The sequence below is a fragment of the Vanacampus margaritifer genome, chromosome 1 (assembly GCF_051991255.1).
Source record: "Vanacampus margaritifer isolate UIUO_Vmar chromosome 1, RoL_Vmar_1.0, whole genome shotgun sequence".
NCBI lineage: Eukaryota > Metazoa > Chordata > Actinopteri > Syngnathiformes > Syngnathidae > Vanacampus > Vanacampus margaritifer.
In genome coordinates, this window is record NC_135432.1 from 12,101,646 (window position 1) to 12,127,362 (window position 25,717).

Below are 25,717 nucleotides of genomic sequence, written 5' to 3' on the forward strand. Positions count from 1 at the left end.
TGTTTCACTTCACATGCTTAAAACATATCAAAACGGTTAATCTATCATAATTGTTTGGAGTGCGAGTGTTCAATCCTCCCTTTTCATGCTATCGATCCGCATCTATTCCATCTTCTTACTGTGCATGTTCTGAAATGATTCAGTGAGTAGTTAGCAAAAAACGTGTTGGCGCATTGTGATGAAAATGAAGCAATGCTGTCGGTGTCAGCTGAGGAGGCTGCAATAAAGCAAAAATATATATTTCCCAACATCAAGATGTGATGACGGACAAAATGGTAAACAATATTAAATGTTAATTAATGTTCTTGTCAATTACTGGAAAGATGAGGATTTTTAAGGACTTTATCGAACTGAGGAAATAGGAGGATTTTCTGAAATTCAAACTTTTTTTTTTATAATAAAAATTTATTTTACAATTATTTCACTTGGAGAAAAAAATATACTAAAGATGAGTTGATTCCATTGATATTCAAGTGTTTTAGGGATAATGGTTTGTGGTATGAAGTTTCTTCGCGAATACCGGGGGTTTACTGTATTCAACGGCAACGAGTGCCTAAGCAACGTTTAACTGCAATAACCGTATGTTACCTCAAGGTGGAGCCAATCTGCTACCTATCTTGGACCAGCTGCTTCCAGCGCTGCTTTGGGGACTGTGGCTACAGATGTGAGAGGCGTGGGCAGGGTGAGGGCGTGATTGACATGTGTTTGGACCAATAGCCATTCTCGCACTGGCAGCTTGCGGTGTGTCCGACACAAGAAGCCCCACCTACTTTGTGGAGCCTAATCAGGATCACACAACAATAATGAATGGAAACACGTCGTAGCCAAGAAAGAAAGTCAAGCAGCAACTTCTCAAGTGCTGCTTGCGATTTTGAAAGTTAGACGCGAAACAGCCGTGGAAGGAAAAGCGGAAACTTGGGCCCGGAACAGAAAACAGTACCAAAGAAGAGTGGACTGCAAACGCGTGAATAAATGGCATTTGGACTTTGTAAAACGAGACTACTGCACTGTCAGTTTTTACATGGGAGAAGTGGATCTTTTGGATTATTACGTTGATCACATCACTGGAATACTTTTTGTGTGGCTTGGATTAATTTAAAACAGTTTTGCAAAGTGTCTAATAAAGAGAATACGACACTGCTGGGACAACAAAAATGGGTAATATTGAAAGTGTGGACGGCCAGTCGGAGATGAAGCATCATATTATGCCACTGAAGGTGCCCATGCCGGACCCCACCGAGCTGGAGGAGAAGTTCGCTATCGTTTTGGTAAGTTTTGCCTTTTTCTTGTCTTTTTTTTAAAAAAAATTTAAACCATTTCATATTGGTATCAAAATGACACTGAGCTACGTTGAATGTGTAAAAACTTTGTAGTTCACCCCACGTGTGATCTCTCACGAGCCCTTTATTGCACCTAAAAGAAAGATAAAACGTTGGCTAATAAAACTTTTTTTCGTTTTTTTAATTATAAACAATTTGTATTTGAAATGAGACCTGCGGTGGCCCGCCCCTTATACCGCCTCTGATACCCCCTCCTCTCCTGTGGTTCTTTTGTCTCCCCCAAAAAGTCAGACAACTCAGCATTTGGCTGAAACCGTGAACGCAGCGCGGCACAAATGGGAGGGTTGTGGGGATGTGATTGTATTAAACGCATTCTGTGTGGGTACTGCAGGCTAAACATGTAAAAACAACATTCTCCCTCTCGCTCGCCCTTTCTCTCTCTCTCTCTCTCACATACAAACACGTTCATCACACAGAAGTTGAGCTCTTGTAATGATGAGCTTCCAGTCAACACCCACTTCTACTGTCAAGTGACTGTCATCCAGTGTGAAGTTTTGGGGGCTTTTACAACATGAAAAGACTTTCCACTTTTGGTTCTTCTTGTGTTTTTGTTTTGATTGTTCTACTGTTGATGACAAAGTGAAGAAATTTCCACAGAGTTTCCCTTCTCTGTAGGGTAAACTTTTTTTTTTTTTTTTAGTTGACTGGCTGCCTTTTATATGTCATAGAATTTGAATGTCCTCATAAAGTCTACCTGTGTTGATGTTGCAGCTTTGATGTAAAGAAACCAACACCTTTACATCGTCAGGAATAGGAGACCATTAAACAATGACATACCTTTTCTAAGAATAAAATAATGACATCACTTTGAGTGACATTTATAAGCAAGATTTTACTCTTCAAGAATCCATTAAACACCAGCTTGTCCAAATTTGTCAAAAGCGTCAGACACATTACAACACAGCAAGACTCACCACTTGAGTCATTTTCATTACTGTACTTTTCTTATACATGTGACTGATGGTTTGACGTCCGTCCGTAGTCATGGCGTCGCCGGCAAACAAATCTTGAAATCCTCACATTTATCACCAAAGTGCACGTACGCTCACAAGTCCAAGTCTGTCACTGTTATTATGTGCAGCCACACAGTGAAGATTTCTCGGCAAGGCGACAGTAGACTCAACATTTATGTTGTGATTCTGTCACAAGTTCTCCGCCCTGCTCCCTAGTATAGCGACATTTCCTCCACTTGGTGGGAAAGCATAACAAGCTTGTATATTTTAGTCGTCTTATCAAACAATGGTGGCCTGTGAGATAAAGATACATCAATTGAGGCTTTTCAGGAAGACAAGGTCGCTCTTCTTTCATCTGGCAATGGGTTTGGTGCTTTTATTTTTATACTTCCACCAAAATATTCTAAATTAGGCAGATTGCTTCCTGCTGTATGTTTTCGTAGCTGCCATCAAAGCGGCTGCACTGAGTTCAAAAAAGGGTATTTTGACATTGGCTGTATTCCCCCTCTGCTGGACCGCTGCCTGTTGCATGACGGTCTTCTGGTGTGAACGGGAGTAAATGGATGTGTGTGTGCGTCCACTGTGACTGCCCATCCTCCTGGACAAAAGCGCACGGCTCTCCCAGGGGGACGACAGCAGACCAGAATGATGTCATGTGTGCAGCAGTCTTCGCTTGCTGTAGTAATATTGCTGCTGCCCTGATGACTCTAGCAGGACCCCGGCGGAGGAGGAGTTGGATTCCTGCAAATCAAATGCAAGCCAAGCTGAATACTTGTTGTCTTCACTATTCTTCTCACCCCTCACTTTCTGTCTTCTGTGGCTGGAAACAGCTGCTTGGCATTTTCCATCCATTGATTTGCAATGTCTTCTTCCATCGCCACTCACTGGCCACTTCATTAGGTATAACTACAAGTAAACTAACAACAATCCATTTGAACAAAACTTATTTGGATCAGCATGAAATTGTACACCTCCATAGCTGCAAAGATGTGCGGTATAAATGATTAATGGAAGGATTGCGGCGATTTGTGTAGTAGTGGCAGGACAGACTGCTCACACTGCCCGGAGCATCTGACACTTCCTGGCCAAGAAAATCATCAGTGTGTTGGAAGCAACTTCCCCAATCACCAAACCTGGTTTCATGTGATTCTTTCTCCCTGTTGTTCAAGCTCAAGCTGTCATCCATGGGAAGCATTTTGTAGACATATATTTATATATATTTATATAGATATATATTAGGGGTATGAATTGCCTAGTACCTGGCGATTCAATTCGTATCACGATTCATAGGTCCCGATTAGATTCGATACCGATTAATCCAGATACAAATCTATAAATTGATTATTGCGATTTTTTTATTTGTCTTTTTACTCAAAATTTTAAAATACTAATCAGTAAACTTGTACATGTACACTGTAAGATTTGTATAAACATTTATTTATTTATCTGAAAATTCAGGCTTATAACTGAGCCACTGTATTTAACAAACAGGTTGCATGTTTGAACAGCACTGAAATAAAATATTAAGGGTTAATGTTCCATTAATATAACATTTTTCCATGCTTAATGTGTGAATCCTAACCCTAAGTAAGACGTTTTGTTAAATATTCCCATAAAAAAAAATTATGTTTAAAAATCAATTCGGCCGCATATCGAATCGATTCGAGAATTATATATATATATATAATTCTCGAATCGATTCAATATGCGTATATATATATATATATATATATATATATATATATATATATCTATGTTTATATATATATTAACCTGGATTTAAAAGTATTTACACTTGGGGCTCACTTAACTTCTGTTGGCATCTTATTCCATTTGCGTGCAGCATAACAGCTAGATGCTGCTTCACCATGTTTGCTTTGCACTCTGGGCTCCACAAACTGACCCTAGTCTGCAGACCTCAGAACTTTCAATTAGCATTTCTTGAATGTGTTCATGATAAACCATTCAGTGATTTTAAAGACCAGTAGCAGAATTTTTCAGTCTATTCTACAACTGTAAATCTTTTAGGACTGGAGATGTTCTGATAACCCAACCATAGTGTTTTTCAACTTTTACCATAAACTAAGTGAGACACTACTCCATTTTGCCTCAGTTTCTTCAAAGTACAACAAAACAACAATCAATTAATCAACGAGCATGCCCATCCCTAGTTGTGGCTATAGCTCAGTAGTATTCTTAGTTTTTCCAATATGTTGGTAACTCTTACTCACTTCCTCAATTGAAACACAATCTTATGGCTCATTCACCCAGTCAGTGTTTCCTACCTCCACATTCCCAGAGCTCAAAAATAAGCTTCTCCATATGAGTCGGCGCTTATGAAAACGATGTGAGAGGAGTGGGTGGCACTTTCAAAGGTGCGCGTCTGGCATCGGATCCTCTTTCACCGTGCCGTCCACCGCTGGATTCCTGCGGTCTAGTCGGGACTGAAACTGCAGGAGAACTCGGAGAGGGAAATTTTCCCTTTGAACTGCATGGCCGCCTGCCACTGTTCTCAGTGGTAATGACTTTACCAACGTTTTCTTTTTTCCCCCTTCTTTTTTTTTAAGCAGCACACACGTCTTCAATTGTTTGCCGAGGGAGCTACATGGGAACGCTTTAGTTTCTGCTATAGAGAGCATCCTAACTGATTGGTCACACTACTCCAGTGCCAGCACAGTCGCTGACATCAAGTTGCATCATTCACAATCCACATGAGGAGGTTCAACATTGACGGAGTGACTCACTCGCTGCTTCTTCAAATCCGAAGAAAGCCGCGGCGTCTGATAAGTGGAACTAATGAAATCAAGATGCGAGAAGTGTTTAGTGAGCATAAACGTAGATTAGTGTTATTTATTGCCGTTCATCTTTTTTTCCCAACTTCACGCACCTCTTTTCTGTCTGTGCGTACATCTGGCGCCTGCACCCACCGCCGCGTCCTCGGAGGAAAAGGGGGATTATGGGACTTGGGTGAATGCAGTTAACTTTGGCTTTTAGCCGTCCACCTGGCTGTGCGCACCCTCGGGCTGCCGTTCCCCAAGTGGGCCACATTTTATGGGCAGTTTTAGTGCTTCTGTAATTCTGTCCTTGCAGTTATTTGGAAAGCAGAGGTCAAGTTAAAGTGCGCGACTGAGCAGATACAACATGTCTGCAATTATCTTACAACATGTGTGGCTTTGTGTGCAGGCTCAGTCGCATCGTGCAGGAACACAGACGAACTCGCATGCTTGACATGATTCAAGTCTCTAATTGAAAGATGGCGTGTGTGTGCGCGCATATGTGAAGGGTGTCAAACTGCTCTAATGCTTCTGCAAACTGCAAGGCAGTCGGTTAGAGAAATGGTTTCCTCCTCAGTACAATGGGGACTCTGTCAGTCGGTGTTGTTTCAGTAAAGGGGCCTCATCCCCCCGGTGCCCTTTGTGTTCCTGTACACTTTTTCTCCCAATGTGCACTGTAAAACAAAACAAAACGAACAGAGTAATATTTACAAAAATAAAAAAACAACTAAGAAAGTTTTTTTCAGTCAAAAATTTAAAGTAAAATTTTAGTACATTTTACAAATGTATTCAAGTGTTGAGGAACTCATAACTTTCATCTTATGGGACAGCCACGCTAACACCTGAGCTATGCCACTCTTGCTGTTAGCCACTATACTGCATTGCTGGTGTGTCCAAAATGAGACCGAAAACAGGTCTTTTGGAAGTACAAGGATTCCTTTTTTTTTTTTTTAGAGAGAGAGCTCAGTATTGTTCATTCAGTAATCTTACCGATTCGACATGTCATTATCATCATTGCTCTCTTTTTTTTCTTTTTTTTTGTATGTGCGTGAGTATGTGTGTGCATGTGTGCGCGCGTGTGAGTGTGTACTCATTAATTCACCTAAAACCTATAAAAAAAAATCCCATACCGCTCACCGAATACTTCAGAATGCAGCTAGAGTCGTGAGGTTGTCAGGAGACCAGAGGAAGGATCAAAGCGAAGAAAGGAAAGTGAAATCCAGCACCGACCAGACCTTACCTACTACCCACCGGGTTACCAACCAGAATCTTTCACCAACCCCAGAAACATCTAAATTCCAACAAATTAGGGAGACCTCAAGAGACCAAAGGAAAGACTGAGGAAAGGAAGGAAGAATAGATGAAGCAGAGTGAGATCCACAGACATCAGCCTCCATCGATTCAACGACCAGAGGAAGAAGCAAATTGTGTTTGAATTTCGATAGATGCTGGTGTGGTGGATCTGGCATGCATGAAAACCTCAACCAAAGAGGGGAGCCGTCGACCCCAGCCAGGACAGAGCAAGCACAACCCCCCCCCCCCCCCCCCCCCCTGCAAGGCCAAGGATTCCTCCTGACACCAACAATATAGGCTACTAACACAGCAGGAGCGGCATGGCTCTGGTGGTAGAGTGGTCGTCTCACAACCTTAAGGTTGTGGGTTTGTTCCTCAGCCCTTCAGTACCTTTTAGTTTTTAAATAAACTGGTCAAATGTACTCGAAACGCTGAAATAAAACTTTACTAGGTTTTTCAAGTAAATATTACTCTTTTAAAAAGCCAATAGATTTTTGATTTTTGGACCACGTTTGATTTGTTTTAGTTTTACTACTTATTTCTCCCAGTTTCAGAAAGTTGTCAAATCTTTACTTTTTGATCTCCTCTTCGAATTATTGGGCTTCTATCCCAAGACACACATTTGTTGCTCCTTCTCTCTGGCTGACCTTTTTTTTTTTTTTTTTGTAACTGCATGGGCAGCTTGTCAAAGAGCATGGCCGACATGAGTAATTGAGGCGTTCATGTACCTGCATTCTTGTCATTCCTGGTGAATATCGTCCGTCGGCGGGGGCTTCCCTCGGCCCCGCATGGACGCACAGAGGAGAACAAACAGGATGTCGGCCTCACAGGAATGAAGGAATACTTCCTTTCTCTGATTCATGAGCGATCCCTGCAGTTATTTTTAACTCAATCCCTTACGCTTCTGTTCATGTTTCTTGATTTTTCCATGGTTTTGGATGCCAGTTGATTAAAGGCCTCTCACTAAACTGCCTTTCAGGTTCGCTTAGAGTGCATTCAGAGCGCCATGAACATCTGGCTCTGTCTGGACTGTCAGCTCACGATATTTGGTTCTTTATCACTCGGCCTTCAAGAAGGCCTTGTGATGATTACAGTCTCTAGCTTGAAGAGACAAATATGCCATTTAACCCACTTTGTGTTGCCGTGAGAGGCCAGAAAGTGTTAAGGTCCATTTGGTGGTGAAATCAAATGTGATGAGGAGGGAACGTGAGGAGGCTGATATGCGAGAAGAAAGTGAAAGAAAAGCGGCCCTGCAGCTGTAAACGGTGTCGTCTTTGGGGGATTTCACACTTGCTAACTGGCGTTGTAACGCTTATTAGGAAAAGATCCTTTCGAACCATTTGTCCACTGATGAGCGTTTGAGAGGCTTAGCTACTGATTGACTAGTTCATCATTAAATCAAACACAAGGTACTTCTTGTAATTGGTCATTATAGGATCGTTATCAATCAAGTGTTCCCAGACTAACAAGTTTGCAAGTAGGAATTTGAGCGGTGTTCCACTGTGTTATTCCCACTTTTCTGGAATGTCGAATGTCAGGATGACACTTAACACAAGTGCATTTTTCTCTGTTTTCACTGACAACTGTTTTTAGTTTAATACTGCTGTTTTCATTCACACACCTTATCTAACACATGTAAATCATTAAATAGAATGGAATGAATGAATTTGCAGTGTTTTTCCCAGTACATCCGCTACCCTAATCAAAATAAGCATCGTAGCAAATGAGTGGACAATACAAATAATCACAGACCTCTTAGTGTGCGGTCAAATAATTCCGTTCTTTCCACTTTGATAGGTGGTGGCCAAAAAAGTTATGAAGTTCTTTACTGAAGCTGCACATTCAAAAAAATAGAAGACAATTTAAATCAGTTAAGGTGGACACATTTTATTCAGCGCACTCATCTGATGCTGCAAGTGGCTCTGCAAAAACACGTGATTAGCGACTAGTCGACATCACGCTAAAAACATTGTCGAGTAGTAAAGTTGACTATTTTGTGCAAACCGTATTTTCATATAAATGACAAACCTGCTGTGAACTGTTAAAAGATTGCTCAATAAGCTCGTGAGTATTCCAGTGTTTTGTTTGCAAACAAACATCAAGAGGCATAATAGAAAAACCCTCAGGAGCATCATCTTTGTTTGGTTACATTCTTCGAGCATCTTTGTTTAAAATTCCTGCTTTGTTGTGACCACCTAGTTCAGATTACCAATCCAAAGCGCGATAGCCTGATCGGATGTCTGCTCAAAGAAAAGCGGGAAATGTTTTCTCACACTCTCGTGGAAAAAACACCCACAATTCATTTACACATTGTTCTGTTTGATGCACGAAGACGCAAGCGGTCACATTACAGGCCGCAGCTTTAGAACAAACCTGACAAAAGTCATTTAGGTCACTTTTTGATTTCCTGCCATGTTCAGGAAGCCCAAGCAGCTCCATTGTGTTTTCACAGAGAGGAAAAAAGAACGTTAAACAATGTCACTGAGATTCATTAATAAAAAGCCAGCATGATGTTTATGGTAGGGGTCAATTATTTCATACGTGTGATGTCATCCTGAACAGATGATGTCACCGCTCACGCTTTGGTTTGGTGTGTTTCTGTAGGCGTATGCTGCTATTTATGTTTCTTTCCTTTGTCCGACTTTCATTTCCCACAAACGCACTCCAGCTGAACTACATCCAGGCAACCCTGGCATATTATTTTATTTTATTCTATTTTGTCTTATTTTGAAAGCTTAAAATATGTTCAGTTAATAGACCCCATATTTAACCTGTTTTCTTTGTCCCCTTGTTGGCTCCACTTCCTGGTTGGCATTAGCTTGGCTTTTTTTTTTCTGGCCTCACAGGCTATTTACACTTTTTAAGGATGTTTGATACACATTTTTTTAATCAATTAACAAATCAATCAGGAGTTGTAATAGGTCTGTTAGTTTTTCTTAATTATGCTTTACAAGAGAAAGCTCTTGTGTTGTTGTTCTCTTTTGTGAATGCTTGCAATAAAAATAAAAAAAGACCACATCTCTGTAATAGAGATGCTAGCTGAGCTAATGCTAATGCACGGTTGTCTTTATCTGAGGTCCTTGATCCATCTCCAGTAGAGCCCGTGCTTCCGGACCCACCCTGATGAGCAGACGCTGTGATTTGTTTGGGGGTAAAGCGGGCCGTCTGGGTCCGTCCGTGTCTGAGCTGCTCTGATCGTGAACTGTGAGGCCGCCCACTCTTTTCCCTCTAAGCTGATGACAACTATGTCTAGTCTGTGAGGAAAAAGGAAACACTACAGCAACACACTGTAAAAATATATTAAGAGCCATTATGGGCGTGGAAATAAATACACGAAGGGGGCATTTTTACACAAGGCTAATGGAGCAATAAAACAATCTAAAACAATTCCCAAGTGTCCTAAAAGGTCACTGACATTTTTCTGTAGATGTGCGCCAGCGTTTACACCGTTGTGGGAGTGAACACAGCCGACTTCCATCAGTGGAAACGGCTCCTTTCAATCCCTTATTGAATTATCTCAGGGGGCGCGCATGCAATCTTTGACATTTTAGAAGCAGAAGTAGTTTTGTTTTGTTTTGTTTTTTGTTTTCGGGGGTGTGGGTTATTGAAGACGTCTGGAGACTCTGCGACTCCTTCCAGAGCAGGGGGGTGCATATACAGACTGCAAACGAGTCGTGCATCCACCACTAAATTATATCCCCCCACATTTTCAGAAATAGGATGACAACAGAAGACTCAACTATTTGTACGCAATCTGAGCAATATTGTTGGTGGACATGCGGTTTGGTAAGAAAAATGAAAAAGAAACTGGAAGTTTTAAGAAAAAAAAAAAACCTTCAGTAGTTGTCCTGGTATTTAGCTGACTATTTTTATCCATATGAAAACACAGTTGAAAAGAAAAGACAGATTTTGGTCTAAACAACTTTCTGTATGATATCCACTGGCACTTAAATCTTCAGTAGGATAGACTGTAGAAGAGAGCTTGGTTTAGTTTGGCATACGTTGATGACATTCTCCCTTATCCAAGTGTAAAGGAGAGAAAGATCCTGTAGGAAAACATCTATCCCTCTTTTCCAGTCGTCTCTCTAGGCTCCTCCAGCGGGATTTGAAGGTCATAAAGTCGGCTCAGGCAATGTCATAAATCAGATCGGATTAGGAAGCCGTCCAGTTCAGGGCAGTTTGACTCGCCCAATTGAGTCGCCATTTGTGCGCCAGCGCTTACACCCCCACCTGCTCCCCTTATGTGTGGGGGTCTGAGCGTGATTGCAGACCTGAACTCTACCCCCATCCCCACAACCTGAACCCCATCAACTGCTTGACATTTTAAACCTAACTTTCCCCCCTGTTTTCCATACGCCTGCACTTAGCATGACTTGATATCTTTTGTCATCGCCCTTTCCCATTGAGATGAATTCTGGTGTGTCATCACGTTTAATCAGTCGGAGTTGTCTGATGTCATTATTTTACTACTCACGTTGCTTTTACTGTAGGTGATGTAAGTGCCAATAACAACAATCCGCTATTTGGCTCTGCACCAGCCAACTTTGAACAACAATTCCTTTATAAGCAATTCTACTACATCAGCGCTTTGAGATACGAAACCTGTTTTAGGATTTTTTTTGATATACGTTGTCATTCGATTGATTATTTTTTCTTTGACTTCTTGGGAAAAAAGCTCAATTCACTACATAGCAAGCAGCAGTTTGGCATATAGTAAAAAAAAAAAAAAAAAGCAAGCTGATTATTGCCACTCCTAGTTGAAGTTATAGTTAGTGAAGTTACATAAAACAAAGTGAGTTGCATGTTGTGCATTTAAAACAAAAACATAGCTCTTAGCAAAGTCTGCTTAGCTTAATGCTAACAAACAATGCTAAACGCCATGCACAGGTTGATTCCAAACTAGATCATCATTAACAACATTGTCATGTCCAATCACTGTTACAGCATGGCATGCTATACAATAAGTATGTACTGTACCTTATATATTAACTCATTCACTGCCATTAATCCATTAAAAAAAAAAAAATATATATATATATACATTAGGGGCAAAAGGCGATACCATTTTAAAATTGTAATGAATCACATGACTTCACTAGTTAACTCACGATTAATCACAAATTCTATATGTTCTAACAATAAAAAAAAATCTAGGTTTCCATACTCTTGTTAACAAAAGTGGAAACAAATGTTAAACTAATAGAAATAGTTCAAATGAATTTTTGACGTTTATAGCCATCAAAGGCAGTGAATGAATAAAAAAAAAGAAAAGAAAATATTATAAAAAATTCGGGGCGTCAGGCGATTAAAGTTTTTAATCGTAATTAATTGCATGACTTCACTAGTTAACTCGCAATTAATCACAAATTTTATGTAGAATAGTTAAAATGAATTGTGGACTTTTATAGCCGTCAATGGCAGTGAATGAGTTAATACACAATGACATGAAATACTAGCAAATATAATTTTAAGATGTTCTACTTTTTGTGCACTCTCCAAATGTATTTTACTAATAAAGAGCTGGAAAAATAATTATATATGGTTAGCAGTGCCAAAACAACAAATATTTTGATGACCTTAGACTTTTGCACTCTTGTGCTTATTCAGTACTTGGTATCCTTTTTCTCCTACTGAAAAAAGCATGAGCCCCAGAGATGGAAGAAGATACTGTCGCTAATCCAACCAGTTCATCAGGTTGCGTATTGTGCTTGGATTTTCGTCTGAACAGTACTGGGGGCAAACCGCGACCCTGCCCACCATCTATTGTTAGCCATTTTGTATAAGGAGAAAAAAAATGTCTCAAATGTCAAAGGATGGGAATGGCACGGCACCAAATCAAAACAAAGCTTTGCATTGAATGGAGTCAGGTCAGAGCAGAAGGGCCTCGTCGGGGGAGAATACGTGGGTAGTGCATAACAAACATTTTTCACATTACTGTAGTATTTTACCTCTAAAATGGGCCAAGTAATAAATAAAGCACATCTGCTCGTTCCCTTGCTTCTTTTTTAGCTTCTTATAAACACAGGAAGTGCAGAATTGTATTGCTGCAGGAGAAAGCAAAATGAAGTTAGCTAAATTCAGTTACTTGGCTGAAATGACATTTATCAGGTCCTCCAGGAAATATCCGCTCTGCTTTTTGACCTCGTCATCTTACCTTCTTAAATTTGTTATTGTTATTTTCCGCCCATTTCAGGTGTTTAACTTGACACACATCTGCGCCTCAGGCGCCAACTGACACGGTGTAAGAAAGGCCATCAGAGTGTTTTATGTTTCTTGGTCACCCACTTGCAGACACGATGTTTCTACACGCCCAATTGATTTGTTCATCAAATCCAGTAAGAGTGTATGAGATGTTGTTTTGCCCAATCGATTGTGTGTGTCTGCTCTAATTCTTTTCACTTATTCAGTATTAAGCAAGTACAAAAAAAAAAGGCCTCTGTCTCTTTGCCTGTGCTTTTAGTATGCATGACTGGCTAAGAAAACAAGACAAACAGCTCAGTTCCAGGCCTGCACAGATGCTGGGGCTGATATCTGGATTTAATCGATTTTTGTTTTTCGTTGATCAGTCTTGTGTTACATAATCTGGGTGGCATTAAATAAATCCACTTAGTACAAATGTGTCATGTATCTGCGCAGTGTTTGTTTTTGTTCTCCAAAATATTGCTGATGATGTCAATAATGGCAAATGAAATCTGCTTGATGTTATTGATGCTCTTAGATATTGATGAAGACAAATGCGCAAGATGCTGAGATAGTCGTAGGTAATATGTTTCCCAGAAGGCCTAAAAAAAGGAGGAGTGGGGCAGACTAGACAAGCAAGTTGTGATCAAATTTAGTTGTATAAACACCACACATTCCTGCTGTAATTCTGGACATCTGGTATGCATGTTGCTTCTCTTTTTTTCTCCTGTGTGGCTTTTGTTAAACTCAATTTATCAACATCTGCGCATTTGCCTCATTGGTAGCTTCCAGCGGTTTTTTAGCTTGAACTGTTTATAGATGAAAGTAATTTTGAGCTGTTTTTACTATTACTATCTATTGACACTACAGTGTGTACTAAGCAGGAATGTTATCTTATCCATGATGATTGATCAATGTTTAAAATGTGTCTTTTCAATGTTAATACTGTTTTTGATTGATGCTCTTCCGTAGCTTTATAAAACGTATAGAAACATTATTCAGTATGATGCACTAAAGCATTGGAAATTACAACCAGAATAATAATCATATTTCCAAATGTATACCGTATCTCCAAAACTGAGCATTACATTTTTTTTAAAAAAGAAATTCCTGGAGAGCTCAGTATTGTTCATTCGGTAATTTTACCGATTTGACATGTCATCATCATTGCTCTCCTTTTTTTAATTTATTTTTTATTTTTTATATATATACATTTTTTTCATTAGCTGTGCAAGTGTACCAAATGAAGTAACCTGTGAGTGTATGTGAAAGCAAAAGCGATGCACTCATGTGTTTTTGGTTCACTGCAGACAACGTGATTCATGAGCGGGCAATGCGGGAAAAATCAGCTGAAAATGCTCTCATGGGATATTCCCGTATCTGTCATGGGAACATGTGTTTTTCCATATGCATTCACACTTATTGACCAGCTACGTGGACATTGTGGATTCACATATCAGTTTGTTGCGCTTGAGACCCGAGGCTGTGTTTGATGGTCACGGGTTAAGAGTCAAGTTGACAGGTGGTTTGTGTTTTTTTTTTACTCTCGAGGGCACTGTTGATGTAGATGTAAAAAAAAGATACCAGTGCAAACAAACATGAAAGTTTCTTCTTAGGCAATCACGTTACATCCTGTTTACAAGTTGAATTACCGGTACTGTATTTTTCAGACTATTAGTCGCTCCGGAATATAAATTGTTCCTTTAAAAAAGTAGCACGAAGAAAAAAAGAAAAAAAACACAAGTCGTGGTGGACTATGTCGTATTTTTTTTGGTGACATTTATTTTATAAAATCCAAGACCAGTAGAGCTCAGATTTGCATCCACAATCATGAAGACGGCAGCGAACGAGTTTCGCTTGAATTTGAATCTTCAGCTTCTAACTACAGAAGAGTTTTTCTTTTTAGTTTAAAATGGTTTACCTCTACTTCTTGGGTCATTGTGGCCAAAGGTAGAATACTAATTATTGCATCTTTAGATGCTGTAAAAACTAAATTGCTGTTGTGGTATATGCTGCATGCTAAACTAGCTAGCTAGCTAGATAGCTAGTTGTATATGTCACAAATTAGTTGCCAAACTTGCCATTACTCCTTCTTCTTCATCTTCTTTTTCTTCTACTTTAACAGTTGGCAAATACTTTTGGTGCATTGCCACCACCTTTACCTTAAGGTAAGCCATTAAAAACAAACAAACAAACATATTTGTTAGCTTGAAGTGGAAGATTTGAATCCAATCAGAACACGTTTGCGGCTGGCAACACGATATAGGGAACAGGAATTTGGGTGCAAGTCCGAGCTCTGATTTTACTATACTATTATATAGTACAAAAAAAAAAGGGAGCCTAGTCCCTAACAATCGTCATGAGGACGTAAAACATATTTATAGTATGTCTTCAAACACAAATGGGAGCGGTTGGAGTTGAATATTAGAAAACTTTCTACCTTGGTATGTGTGGTGTTTTTTTTGTTTAACTGCAGGATTAGATGACGGCTCTTGGTTCTGATTGTGGTTGTGGTGGTTAAAGGGCAAGCGTGGCCTCAATACTGAGACGCACTGAAACTGAAGGCCGTCTCCTGTGGAAGGATGTTGAATGTCAACACAGGAAGTGAGATCATCATGAAAGTCCCCCAAATTTAAACTGGGCTCTGACGTTGATAGCGCTGGGCTATAAAGTTCCCGCCACCCACTAAACCATTAAGAATTTTAAAAATAACACACATATTTGACTTTACTGGTATGTTTTGAGTTAGATTTAACATGAACTCAAAAATGTTCCATGCATTTTCGTCAACCCAATAGCTCATTCATGGCACAACAGCCATCACATTTTAAAACAATAATGTAGCCAGTTAGATTAAATATCATGCTGTGTATTATATTTGGTAATTTAAGATAAAGTCGATAAAGGGCAAGAGCAGTAGAATTCAATTTTCAGTTTTTTTAAGACTCAAAATAAATTGGTTAACCGATTTCCATGTCATTATTGAGTCAGGGTTAAATAAATCTTCTAATCTTCCAAATTATACTGTAATTGTTCATAATTCCCTCATCCATAGTTATTGTTTTGAGTACATCTCTCCAGATGTTTTTGAATGTGTTCAAGTGTTTTGAGATCTTTGTCACTCATTGAAGTTAAACCTACGTCGATGTGCCAGACGCGTTAACTCGCTAACATTTTTATGTGCACTGTATATTTTTTCAGAATTCTATGAACCTGCCTCCGGACAAAGCCCGGCTCCTCAGGCAGTATGACAATGAGAAGAAGTGGGACCTGATTTGTGACCAGGTACATTGGACTTACCACATACACACGGCTTCAGTAGACTCAACTTAATGAACAAATAAAATCGCATACATTAATCCTGTTTGACACGCAGGAAAGGTTTCAAGTGAAGAATCCACCTCACACTTACATCCAGAAAATACGAGGCTACTTAGACCCCGCTGTCACCAGAAAGGTTGGGAACTCTTCTAACAACAAATCATCCAATCGGCTACCTAAAAGTCTACATAAATTAACACTCTGCTTTCATTGTGTCTCTCAGAAGTTCCGCAGGAGGGTACAAGAGTCTACCAAAGTATTAAGAGAGCTGGAGATATCTTTGAGGACAAACCACATTGGGTACGTGTCCATTTTCCTGCTCTGCATCTGTTTATTACTGTATAAGGCTCAAGGAAAGCCTAGTATTGTTTCCCCTGGTGAGGAATAGACCTTTGTTTGCTCTCTCTCTGGTGCCCGGATCTCCCTCCCATTGTTTGAAGTTGCCAAGCTCTGCAGCTCTACTTCATAAGGCCGATCCTCAGAATGCCCAGATGGTAGCCATTGTGTTGCCGCGTCCACTCCCCCATGAAGTGTTGAACAGGAAGCTTTGTTGTGTATGCCAGAAGGACAGGAAGACTGGCTGGTGAACCTTTGAAAGTAAAAAAGCACACACGAGGATATTTGCAAGTTTAGACATTTTACACCTATACTTCAGTCATCGTCTATTATGATGTCATTACATTACAAATATTCAACCATTTTAGTTACAGTTTTACCTTGTTAAAATGATGCGCTGCAGTATCTGGTGGGCATCTGTCAATGATGGGTCGTAAACAATATGCCCACCAAGTTGCTCATCTTCTTCAAAGAACGACTACTATTTGTGAAAATTACTGGGTCATTTATAATAGTTGTAAATCTCTTCTTTGTTTTTGTCGTGCATACCAGTAGCCACAACAAATGAATAATGACGCACAAACTTTTTTTTTTTTATGTTATTACTATATATTTTTATAGAACGCAATATTAAATTCTATTTTTGGAACATATTATTGGCATTCCAATGCAGAAAAATGATTTGAGATCAAGCGTTAAAAAGAGTTATGATCTTTATTTATATAACATTTCATATACAAGGCAACTCAATGTGCTTCACACAAGCAAAGAGACAACACTCTGAAAGCATTTACAAACAACAGCTTAATGACATTCAGAAGCAAAATAGGAAAAAATAAAATAAAAGTAGCTTACCAAAATTACTAAAAGAATGTAGGCACTGACAACAATTAACTCATTCACTGGCATTGACGGCTATAGACGTCCAAAATTCATTTGAACTATTTCTATTAGTTTACCATTTTTTTCTACTTTTGTTAACAAGAGTATGGAAACCTAGAATTTTTTTTGGTACATTTTGAACAGATATAAAAATTTGCGATTAATCGGGAGTTAACTAGTGAAGTCATGCGATTAATTACAATTAAAAAAAATAATCGCCTGACACGATTAAAAAAAAGAAAAAAATATTTATATATATATATATATATATATATATTAGGGGCGTCAAGCGATCATTTTTTTAAATTGTAATTAATCGCATGACTTCACTAGTTAACTCACGATTAATCACAAATTTTATATCTGTTCTAAATGTACAATATTTTGTTTCCCTAGGTTTTCATACTCTTGTTAACAAAAGTGAAAAAATATGGTAAACTAATAGAAATAGCTTAAATGAATTTTTGACGTCTATAGCCGTCAATGGCAGTGAATGGTGTAACACATTAACAAATGGCTATAAACATATAAAAGTAAAGTAAGAAAATAAAAGTGCTTTACTCAAACATATGGGGGGGGGGGCAACATATTTAACCTGGATTAGAAAGTGTTTACACAAACTAATTTAACTTTTGTTGGCATCTTATTTTATTTATCTGCAGCATAACAGCTAAATGCTGCATCGCCATGTTTGCTTTGAACTCTGGGTTTCTCTAATTGACTCGCTTCTGCAGACATTAAAGCACTGTGGCTTTTTATTCAATCCGCATTTCTTGTTAAGGATTGTGAGGCTGCTCTGTATTTACTCAAAATATTATGCAATTAGGAATAACAGTGCCATCTGGTGCGCCATTGCCCCTTTGCAACGTAGATTTGCTGCTGAGATTCCAGGAGCAGAAAGATGGCTTCAAGTTTTCCAGAGCGCTTGTCTGACTAAAAGAAAAAAAAATGCTTTCAATGCGTTTCCCAGAAGAGGAATAAGGTGGGATCGCTTTCAGGAAGGAGAATGGCGAGCGTGTGGATGGGCGCTTGTGTGCTTTATTGCCGTGTCTGAGTCTTATTCCTGACTTGGCTAAGAAAATGTGAGCGAGCCGTTGCCGGGTGGGGCGAGAGCTGGTGTGCGAAGACAGGGTCAGAGGCAAAGAAGGGGGGAGTTTGTAGACAGGAAACCAATGATCGTGCCCGCCTGCTCCCCCCCCCCCTCCCCCAACCACCACCACCCTCCTCTTCCCCCTCCACCTAAACAGCTTTGTTCGTTTCCTCTGTTCCATCCCTCACCTCCCTTTCCCTTTTCCTCGCCCGGCTTCCTTCCGACACTCCTGCTTGCTTTCCCGTCCATCCCCAGCAATCATTCCAATAAGAGACATTTATTTCTATTTTAGGACGTTTTTTTTTACACGAAATGCTTGTGTTTGAAGAAGAAACGTATTCCATCACATTTTCCACCCTCTACTGATCATTTCTTTGTTTTGAGTTTCCATAAAAACGTGAGTTGAATTGGCTGGAAATCAGAGGCCTTGTCCTAGTTTGCTTTCTGTTCCATCTTTGCCAAGGTCTTCCTGTCAGGGAAGGGGGGACCCCCTTCAGAGCTAACTCAAAGGATAATACATTAGGACCACAAGAGGAATTGCTGTTGCTGGAAATGACCACATAATCACATTTAAACCCTATTTATCCTTATTTAACTGGAGAGTGACAAGAAGAGACTCAAAAGTTTGCATGCAATTTTTCTTACTGTCCACTTTTAGTGTTTGTCTCTGCTTTCCATTTAATAAGGTTGCACTCTTGACTTCTGTGTCCCCCCCACGTCATAGGTGGGTCAGGGAGTTCCTCAACGATGAGAACAGAGGTCTTGACGTCTTGGTGGAGTACCTCTCCTTTGCCCAGTGTGCTGTCATGTGAGTATTTTTACACACGGCCACGCCTGCTGATTTTTGCCATGAACTTTTCCTAAAAGGAACTAACTGGGTTGGGCTGCAGCCGCTGAGTAAGCACGTTACGTCCCGCAGGGCCTAATGAGCTGCTTGTGCATCAAAAAAAAAAAAAGTGCTGTGGGCTCATTGCATTCTTTTGGATGTGTTTGTTTACCTTGTTGCATACTTGGACACAAGTATTGGGACACCTGGTCAGTACACCAATTGGAAAATTTCTCTTTCCTCTTCTCTTCATGGGAAAATGATGATTGGATACAATCATTGTTATAGTTCATTTTCCCGCCACACTAAGCTCATTCAATCATGCCCTTATACAGTATGGACTCGCTTTGTTGGCTGGGCCATATTCATAGAATTGTCCAAATCACTATAAGGGCCTCTTTGGAAAGTCCTTTATAAAAAAAAAAAATAATAATAATAAAAATAAAAAATAAACCTTTATAGCACCTTTTCTGAATCTATTTGGAAAACGTCATCAACACCATTTCTAATGAATTCGACTGCCGTCATAGCGCAATGGCGAGTATTGCTGACGTAAATCAGTAGCGCGAATCTTCCATTTTCTGAAGAAAGACTTAAGAATACGTGCTCCTTTAATCCATGTGTGATCGTCATACTTATTTCATCATATCAGGTTGTCGCCAAAAATCTGGTCCGAGTAGTCTTTCCTAAATGTGAAGTCGTTTTTGTTTTCTTATGAATTAAGTTATGTTGTCTAATATCAACATTGTGAGTTATTGATGTGTAGAATAACTGTAACTTATGATTTGCTGCTTATTATTTCGAGGTGGTTTCTTTTGCTTCTTTATGTGAGCATTTCCATGTAGAGTTGGCTAACTTCATCAGTGGCCTGTTGCTTCAAATATTGCTGCCGTAAACAATTATGAGTCACTTGCTAAGGTTGGTTAGGACTAACCTATAGAATGAAGGAACTGAGGCATTTTTAGAATATAAGCAACCTTTCCTCTGAGTCAGTACTTTTCTGTCATTTTTTTGGTTTCACTCCCCCAGGAAGAATACAAATATTTCCAGGACCCCCCCCCCCCCCCCCAAAAAAAAAAAAATGTCTATAAAATTGTTGAAAATACACCTCTGCAGAAGAGCCAATACTCCTTTGGCATTCTGACAATGAAAGTTCCACTGCCACCTACTGGAGTGGATGTGCAATTACACTCTATTGGGGAAAAAAATAAGAAAAAAAATCTTACCTTGGGGTCACACGCAACCCCCCTATTTGATAAGGTCTGCTCTAAGTACTTTTAGGCCATCTCACTCAGATAAGAAAGGACAAGAAAGCTTCTAAGCAAAAGCCAAAATCCGAAGAGGCCCCGAGTTTCTCTGGTCAACACACTAACTGATGAACTAATTGGTTAAGCCGTGTGTCCCAAGATTTTGTCCCAATGCTGTTATGTGTATTGTTAAGCTTTACCCAAATAAGACAAAATTGTCTTTGCTGAGCTTTCTCATGCAGCCGTATAATGTTCTTGTGATAACCCCCCTTTCTGCCTCGCTCACCTAACCTGCCCCCCCCGCATCTGGTCTCTATACCCCCGCTGCGCTTTTGTGTCTGCCTGTGTGCGTATGGCCCAGGTTGGATTTTGATGGGCTGGAGAATGGGGAGGATGGCTTCATGGACAAGGCAAAATCTTGGAGCAGGTCCATAGAGGATTTGCATCATATGAGCACTCAGCCCTTCTGCAACACGCTGGTGCGGTCGGCCCGCCAGTCTGTCCTCCGGTATGTATCGCTGAGCTGGCTTCTGTCTGCTATTACCTGTTAATAACTTGCCCTGCTAAGCTAACGTGCGCTGTTAGCATCAGCATGCTAGTTTGTTGTGCTGGTGCTATCTGGGCTATGGGAAGGCTAAACGCGATTAGTTGCTTACATGAGTCTTGCATCACTGTTAAAAGGTCCAGATAGAGCATTAAAATATAAATTCAAATTATTATTAAAGGGAAAGTCCATCCATCCATCCATCCATTTTCTTAACCGCTTATTCCTCAACTCCCCCCAAAATTATTGACAATAATATGTTCGATGCAGCCCCACTAGTCTAAATACGGTATTCTGGTTAATATTGCCTTTTTTTTTTTAAATCAATATCAGAAGGCGGCCATTCAGATTATTATTACATTGGTGGAAAATGAGTTATGAAGCAAAATATAGCCATTTGTATCCATCTCAAGAGGCGGCCATTTTGCCACTTGCTGTCAACTGAAGATGACATCACTGTTGCTCAGGGCTCAGGCAGCGACCAATCACAGCTCATCTGTTTTCTGAAGCTGAGCTGTGATTGGTTGTTACCTGAGACCTGAGTAACTGTGATGTCATTTTAAGTCGACAGCAAGTGGCAAAATGGCCGCCCCCTGAGATGGATACAAATGGCTATATTTTGCTTCATAACTCATGTTCCCACAAATGTAATATTAATCAGAATGTCGTCTTTAGACTAGTGAGGTCACATATAACATATTATTGTCAAGAGTTTAATGTTGACTTCCTCTTTAAAATTATGTTTGGGACAAAAAATATATATATATACATACTGTAATGAATGATTACACTCACTGGGATAACATTAGGTATGACTCAAACAATGACATCCAATTTCAGGGGTGTTATCCTCCCTTTAGAAACAGAAATATTCTTATCTTATTGACCATTTTTATTTTATTTCATTTATTTTCTTTTTTGATCAGGGGCAGGTGCAAGTTTCACTTCTTTCTGTCTCCTTTCATTTTTTGAAAAGAATGAAATAAAGATTTCGATTTGAATTGCATTGAATGTCAGAAAAGTATCTCTATAATGTAAATATTTTTTTATAATATCATTATTGTTATTTGCATGGTGGACAGTAGCTGTTTTTATTTAGCCCCTATAAATCATAACATTTTGATGATGTATTCTCTTTCTAATCAGAACTTAGCCTTATTGAATTTGAAAGAAAAAGAGTGGATTTTGTTCAGAATGATCATATGTGCCTAACGAAATGACTTTTAATTATAATATATGCGCAGTAAAGAATTCAAAAAAGTGAAATGAAACTGAACCCGCCCGCGGAATGCATAAGCTACTAATGTAATGTGCACATGTTGACTGTACGAGTCAGTTACATAATTGCCCGTTGACAGTGGCGAGAAAAGCAGGCATCTCCCATCATGCACTGCTAACCTCAAAAACCATCTCTGACTTTTAATTCTGCCAGACCTCATTCTCGCTCACGCCTCTCGGCACGTGACACACACAAGCGTCATGTGACCGGCAAATAAACGCGGAGGAATAAATCAGCCAAGCGGCGCTATGAAAAAGCATATTTGAAGCGCTGCGTCGTGGCCGTGTGATAACTTTCACCATGTGTTGCAGTTACGGCTCCGTCTCCAGCAGCAAAACCATCAAGAACTCCCGACTTGTCAGCCAGAAGGATGACGTGCATGTGTGCATCATGTGCTTGAGAGCCATTATGAACTACCAGGTATCAAAACAGTGTTGCTCAGCGACCCGAAGGCTCGTACATGCATCGTGATATATTTATCGGTCGTGACACGTGTATGCTTCCTGTGTCTGTGATGTGTTGCATTGATGGCCCGTTTTTGTCTCACCACATCCTGTTGTCTGTCTCTCTCCTTTTCATGCAGTACGGCTTCAATATGGTCATGTCTCATGCTCATGCGGTCAATGAAATTGCTCTCAGTTTGAACAATAAGAGCTCACGGTAAGAACTGATGTGTAGGCATCACCTTTAATGCTGGGCTGGCTCGTATAATAAAAGAAAGCAAAGGCACATTTAGATCATTTTTATTTCAATTACAGCATCCCTGAAACTGTATTTTATTATCATTTCATGCTGCATTGGTAATTTGACAACACAATATTTTTTCACATCTTTAATTTGAATTATTTTACTACAAGTTCCACAATGCACTGCAACAGCTGGCGGAATGTCACAATTGGCAATCACTAGGGCTGCGCAATTAATCACAATTTAATTACAATTTCAATTAGTACACTCCATAATTACAAAATTGGCATAATCTTATACAGTATAATATTAATACTAATTTTGAATTTTTTAAATGTAAGTTTTTGCACATTTTTTTTTTAAATTTATTTTAATATAACTAATTTAATAAATCTTGTTTGGTCCAAAAGAAACATGCATAATTATTAGGGGTGTGCCCAAAAATCGATTCTCATAAGAATCGTGATTCTCATTTAGTACGATTCAAAATCTATTTGAAATGTCCCAAAATCGATTTTATTTAAATTATTTTATACTGTCTTGCCTTTGTCTGTTTGTGCCTTTATTTGGAGCGCTGTTCGTGTTGTACCCGATTTGGCCACTTAGGGGCAGTGTGGTTCCACGCAGTATAATACACTGTTAAACTGTAGCCACATTGGAGAATAGAAGGAAAAAGTCACAATCAAGTTATTGCAATAAAAGTTGTTTTTTTGCAGTGTGCAGCCGTTCGTTTGAGTGATAAAAGTGCCGCGAGTAGCGCGCTGATTAGCATTAGCGAGTCAGACTGGAGTAGATCATTACAATTCCTTGAACATCTACAAATTGAAGCAAAAATCATTGTCAATCAAATCATTTTGAATAAAAAATCAGTCTTAATCGAAAATCTATTCTGAATTGAATCAAATCGTGAGACATTCAAAGATTCCCACCCCTAATAATTATAGTGTTTCAAAGAAATGTATTTGTCTTAATATTTTTTACGTTTAAACATTTTCTTGTTTTGCACCAAAAAGCAAATGATCGTCCAAATTGTGCTTTCAATTATTAACAAATTAATTGTGATTATTATTTTCTTCATAATTGAGCAGCCCGAGTCCTCACTACGACGTTATCTTGCTCATTTGGAATCAAATTGGAAAAATGTTCATTTTATGACACAAGTGACAAGTTAACAAGTTTATTAGTAATCCAAATTGTGTCTGTCAAAAAAAAAAAGTAGGACAAAAAGAATCCGGCAAAGCACTTCGCTGTAAAGGTTGAACTTGTTACAAGAGTTAGTCAATTAATATGGTCAGTAGTGAACAACAATGTGTAATATTGACTACATTATAATTTAATGATTTTATGTTGTGACAAATTGTTGTTTTCCAAGGTGAAAAATGTTCCACTATTTATGGCAAATATCAATTTACAGATAGTGTTTTTATAATTAAGGATTTTGCTCATTTGTTATGTGCATTGGACTGTATGCTTTACAAGTTCAGTTGCTAGTTCCTAGATTTGCCCCTGGGGGGAAATTCAGCAAGCTGTTCATATGATATGCCTCCCTTTCTCCATGCTGCTCACTTGTTCTCTGAAGTTGGGAATGAGAGGCGTCCATGCAGACAGTTAGTGGAATGTTGACTAAAAGGAGATTAGTGCTGAAACGTCAGTCAGCGGTTGATCACTTCACAAGATCAACACTCGGCTTGCAATCATACACCACTTATGAGATTGACACACATTTATTCCTGTAGTCTAGCTCACTCAATGCCATTGACGGCTATAGACGTCAAAATGAATTTGAACTATTTCTATTAGTTTAACTTTTTTTTCTTCCAGTTTTGTTAAGAGTATAAAAACCTAGAATTGTTTTGTTATACATTTAGAACAGATATAAAATTTGCCACTTTACAAGTTTTATTTCTCACTTTATAAAGTGGCAAATTTTCCACTTTATAAATTTATAATATAATGGTTTTTTTTCCGCAAATTTGCTACTTTATGAACTCGCAGGTTTATGAGTTTTTTTCTCACTTTAAATTAGCAAATTTCCTGCTTTATAAAGTGGCAAATTAACAAAAAAATATTTCGCGCAAATTTGACATTTTATAAAATGGCAAATTTACGAGTTTTTTCTCGGAATGTAATGTACGGGAGAACATGGAACACATTTTGATCTGTTCTAAATGTAAAAATCCCCCCCCCCCCTAGATTTTCATACTCTTGTTAACAAAAGTGGGGAAAAAATGTTAAACTAATAGAAATAGTTACGTATTTTCCACATTTTAAGGCGCACCTAAAAGCTTTTAATTTTCTCACAAACCAACAGTGCGTCTTCTTTTTAAATAGGCCATTCATTGAATGTGCGCCTTACATTGTGAAAAATACGATAAAATGACATTTTGACGTCTATAGCCGTCATTGGCAGTGAATGAGCTAGAGTGAACTTTCCTGCTTTACAAATTTGAAAGTGAGTTCAGTGCTTGTTTTTGACATTTCTGTGCTGTCCTACTGGGTGCCCCCACCTCCCTCTTTCAGGACAAAAGCATTGGTCCTTGAGCTGCTGGCTGCCGTCTGCCTCGTTCGAGGAGGTCACGAGATCATCCTGTCAGCGTTTGACAACTTCAAAGAGGTGCCCAAAGCCAGACTCCATGCAATTTGAGCTATCTTATTATTCGTTTCAGTCAAAAAGTTCAGAGTCCTGTTGTTGTAATGCAAAGGAAATAGACTTAAAACAGCAAACGTAGCCATATACCATTTAAGTCAACGTTTATTTTGATGTTTAAAATGACCTGGCTGTATTGTGTCTTTGAGTAATCTGTTCTTACACATCGGTTGATCATTTTAAGAAAAGGCTAGTGAATGGCCCCGCATAGAGCTAAGATGCGCGGAGGACTGCAGGGCCAGCATGGAGGGATGAAAGTTGAGAAGCTCTGGGAGTTGTCACCTCCGCAGAGGGTGGAAGGGAAGATCAGTGGCGACC

At 39.2% G+C, this 25,717-nt stretch overlaps 1 protein-coding gene across 6 annotated transcripts in view; it reads left to right on the forward strand.

Moving 5' to 3' along the window:
* Positions 1–815: 815 nt before the first annotated feature.
* The window catches only part of fmnl3 (formin-like 3), a 44,151-nt gene continuing 19,249 nt past the window's right edge, over positions 816–25,717 (forward strand). For 4 of the 6 annotated variants that reach the window (XM_077579207.1, XM_077579198.1, XM_077579221.1 and 1 more), the window contains exons 1-8: positions 816–1,268; positions 15,742–15,825; positions 15,917–16,161; positions 18,894–18,977; positions 20,604–20,750; positions 22,377–22,485; positions 22,649–22,725; positions 25,273–25,366. In XM_077579207.1, the coding sequence (XP_077435333.1) occupies positions 1,155–1,268; positions 15,742–15,825; positions 15,917–16,161; positions 18,894–18,977; positions 20,604–20,750; positions 22,377–22,485; positions 22,649–22,725; positions 25,273–25,366 (954 nt within the window). In that variant the 5' untranslated portion in view covers positions 816–1,154. The remainder of the gene's footprint in view (positions 1,269–15,741; positions 15,826–15,916; positions 16,162–18,893; positions 18,978–20,603; positions 20,751–22,376; positions 22,486–22,648; positions 22,726–25,272; positions 25,367–25,717) is intronic. The other 2 variants (XM_077579229.1, XM_077579238.1) reach the window with 1 other exon arrangement.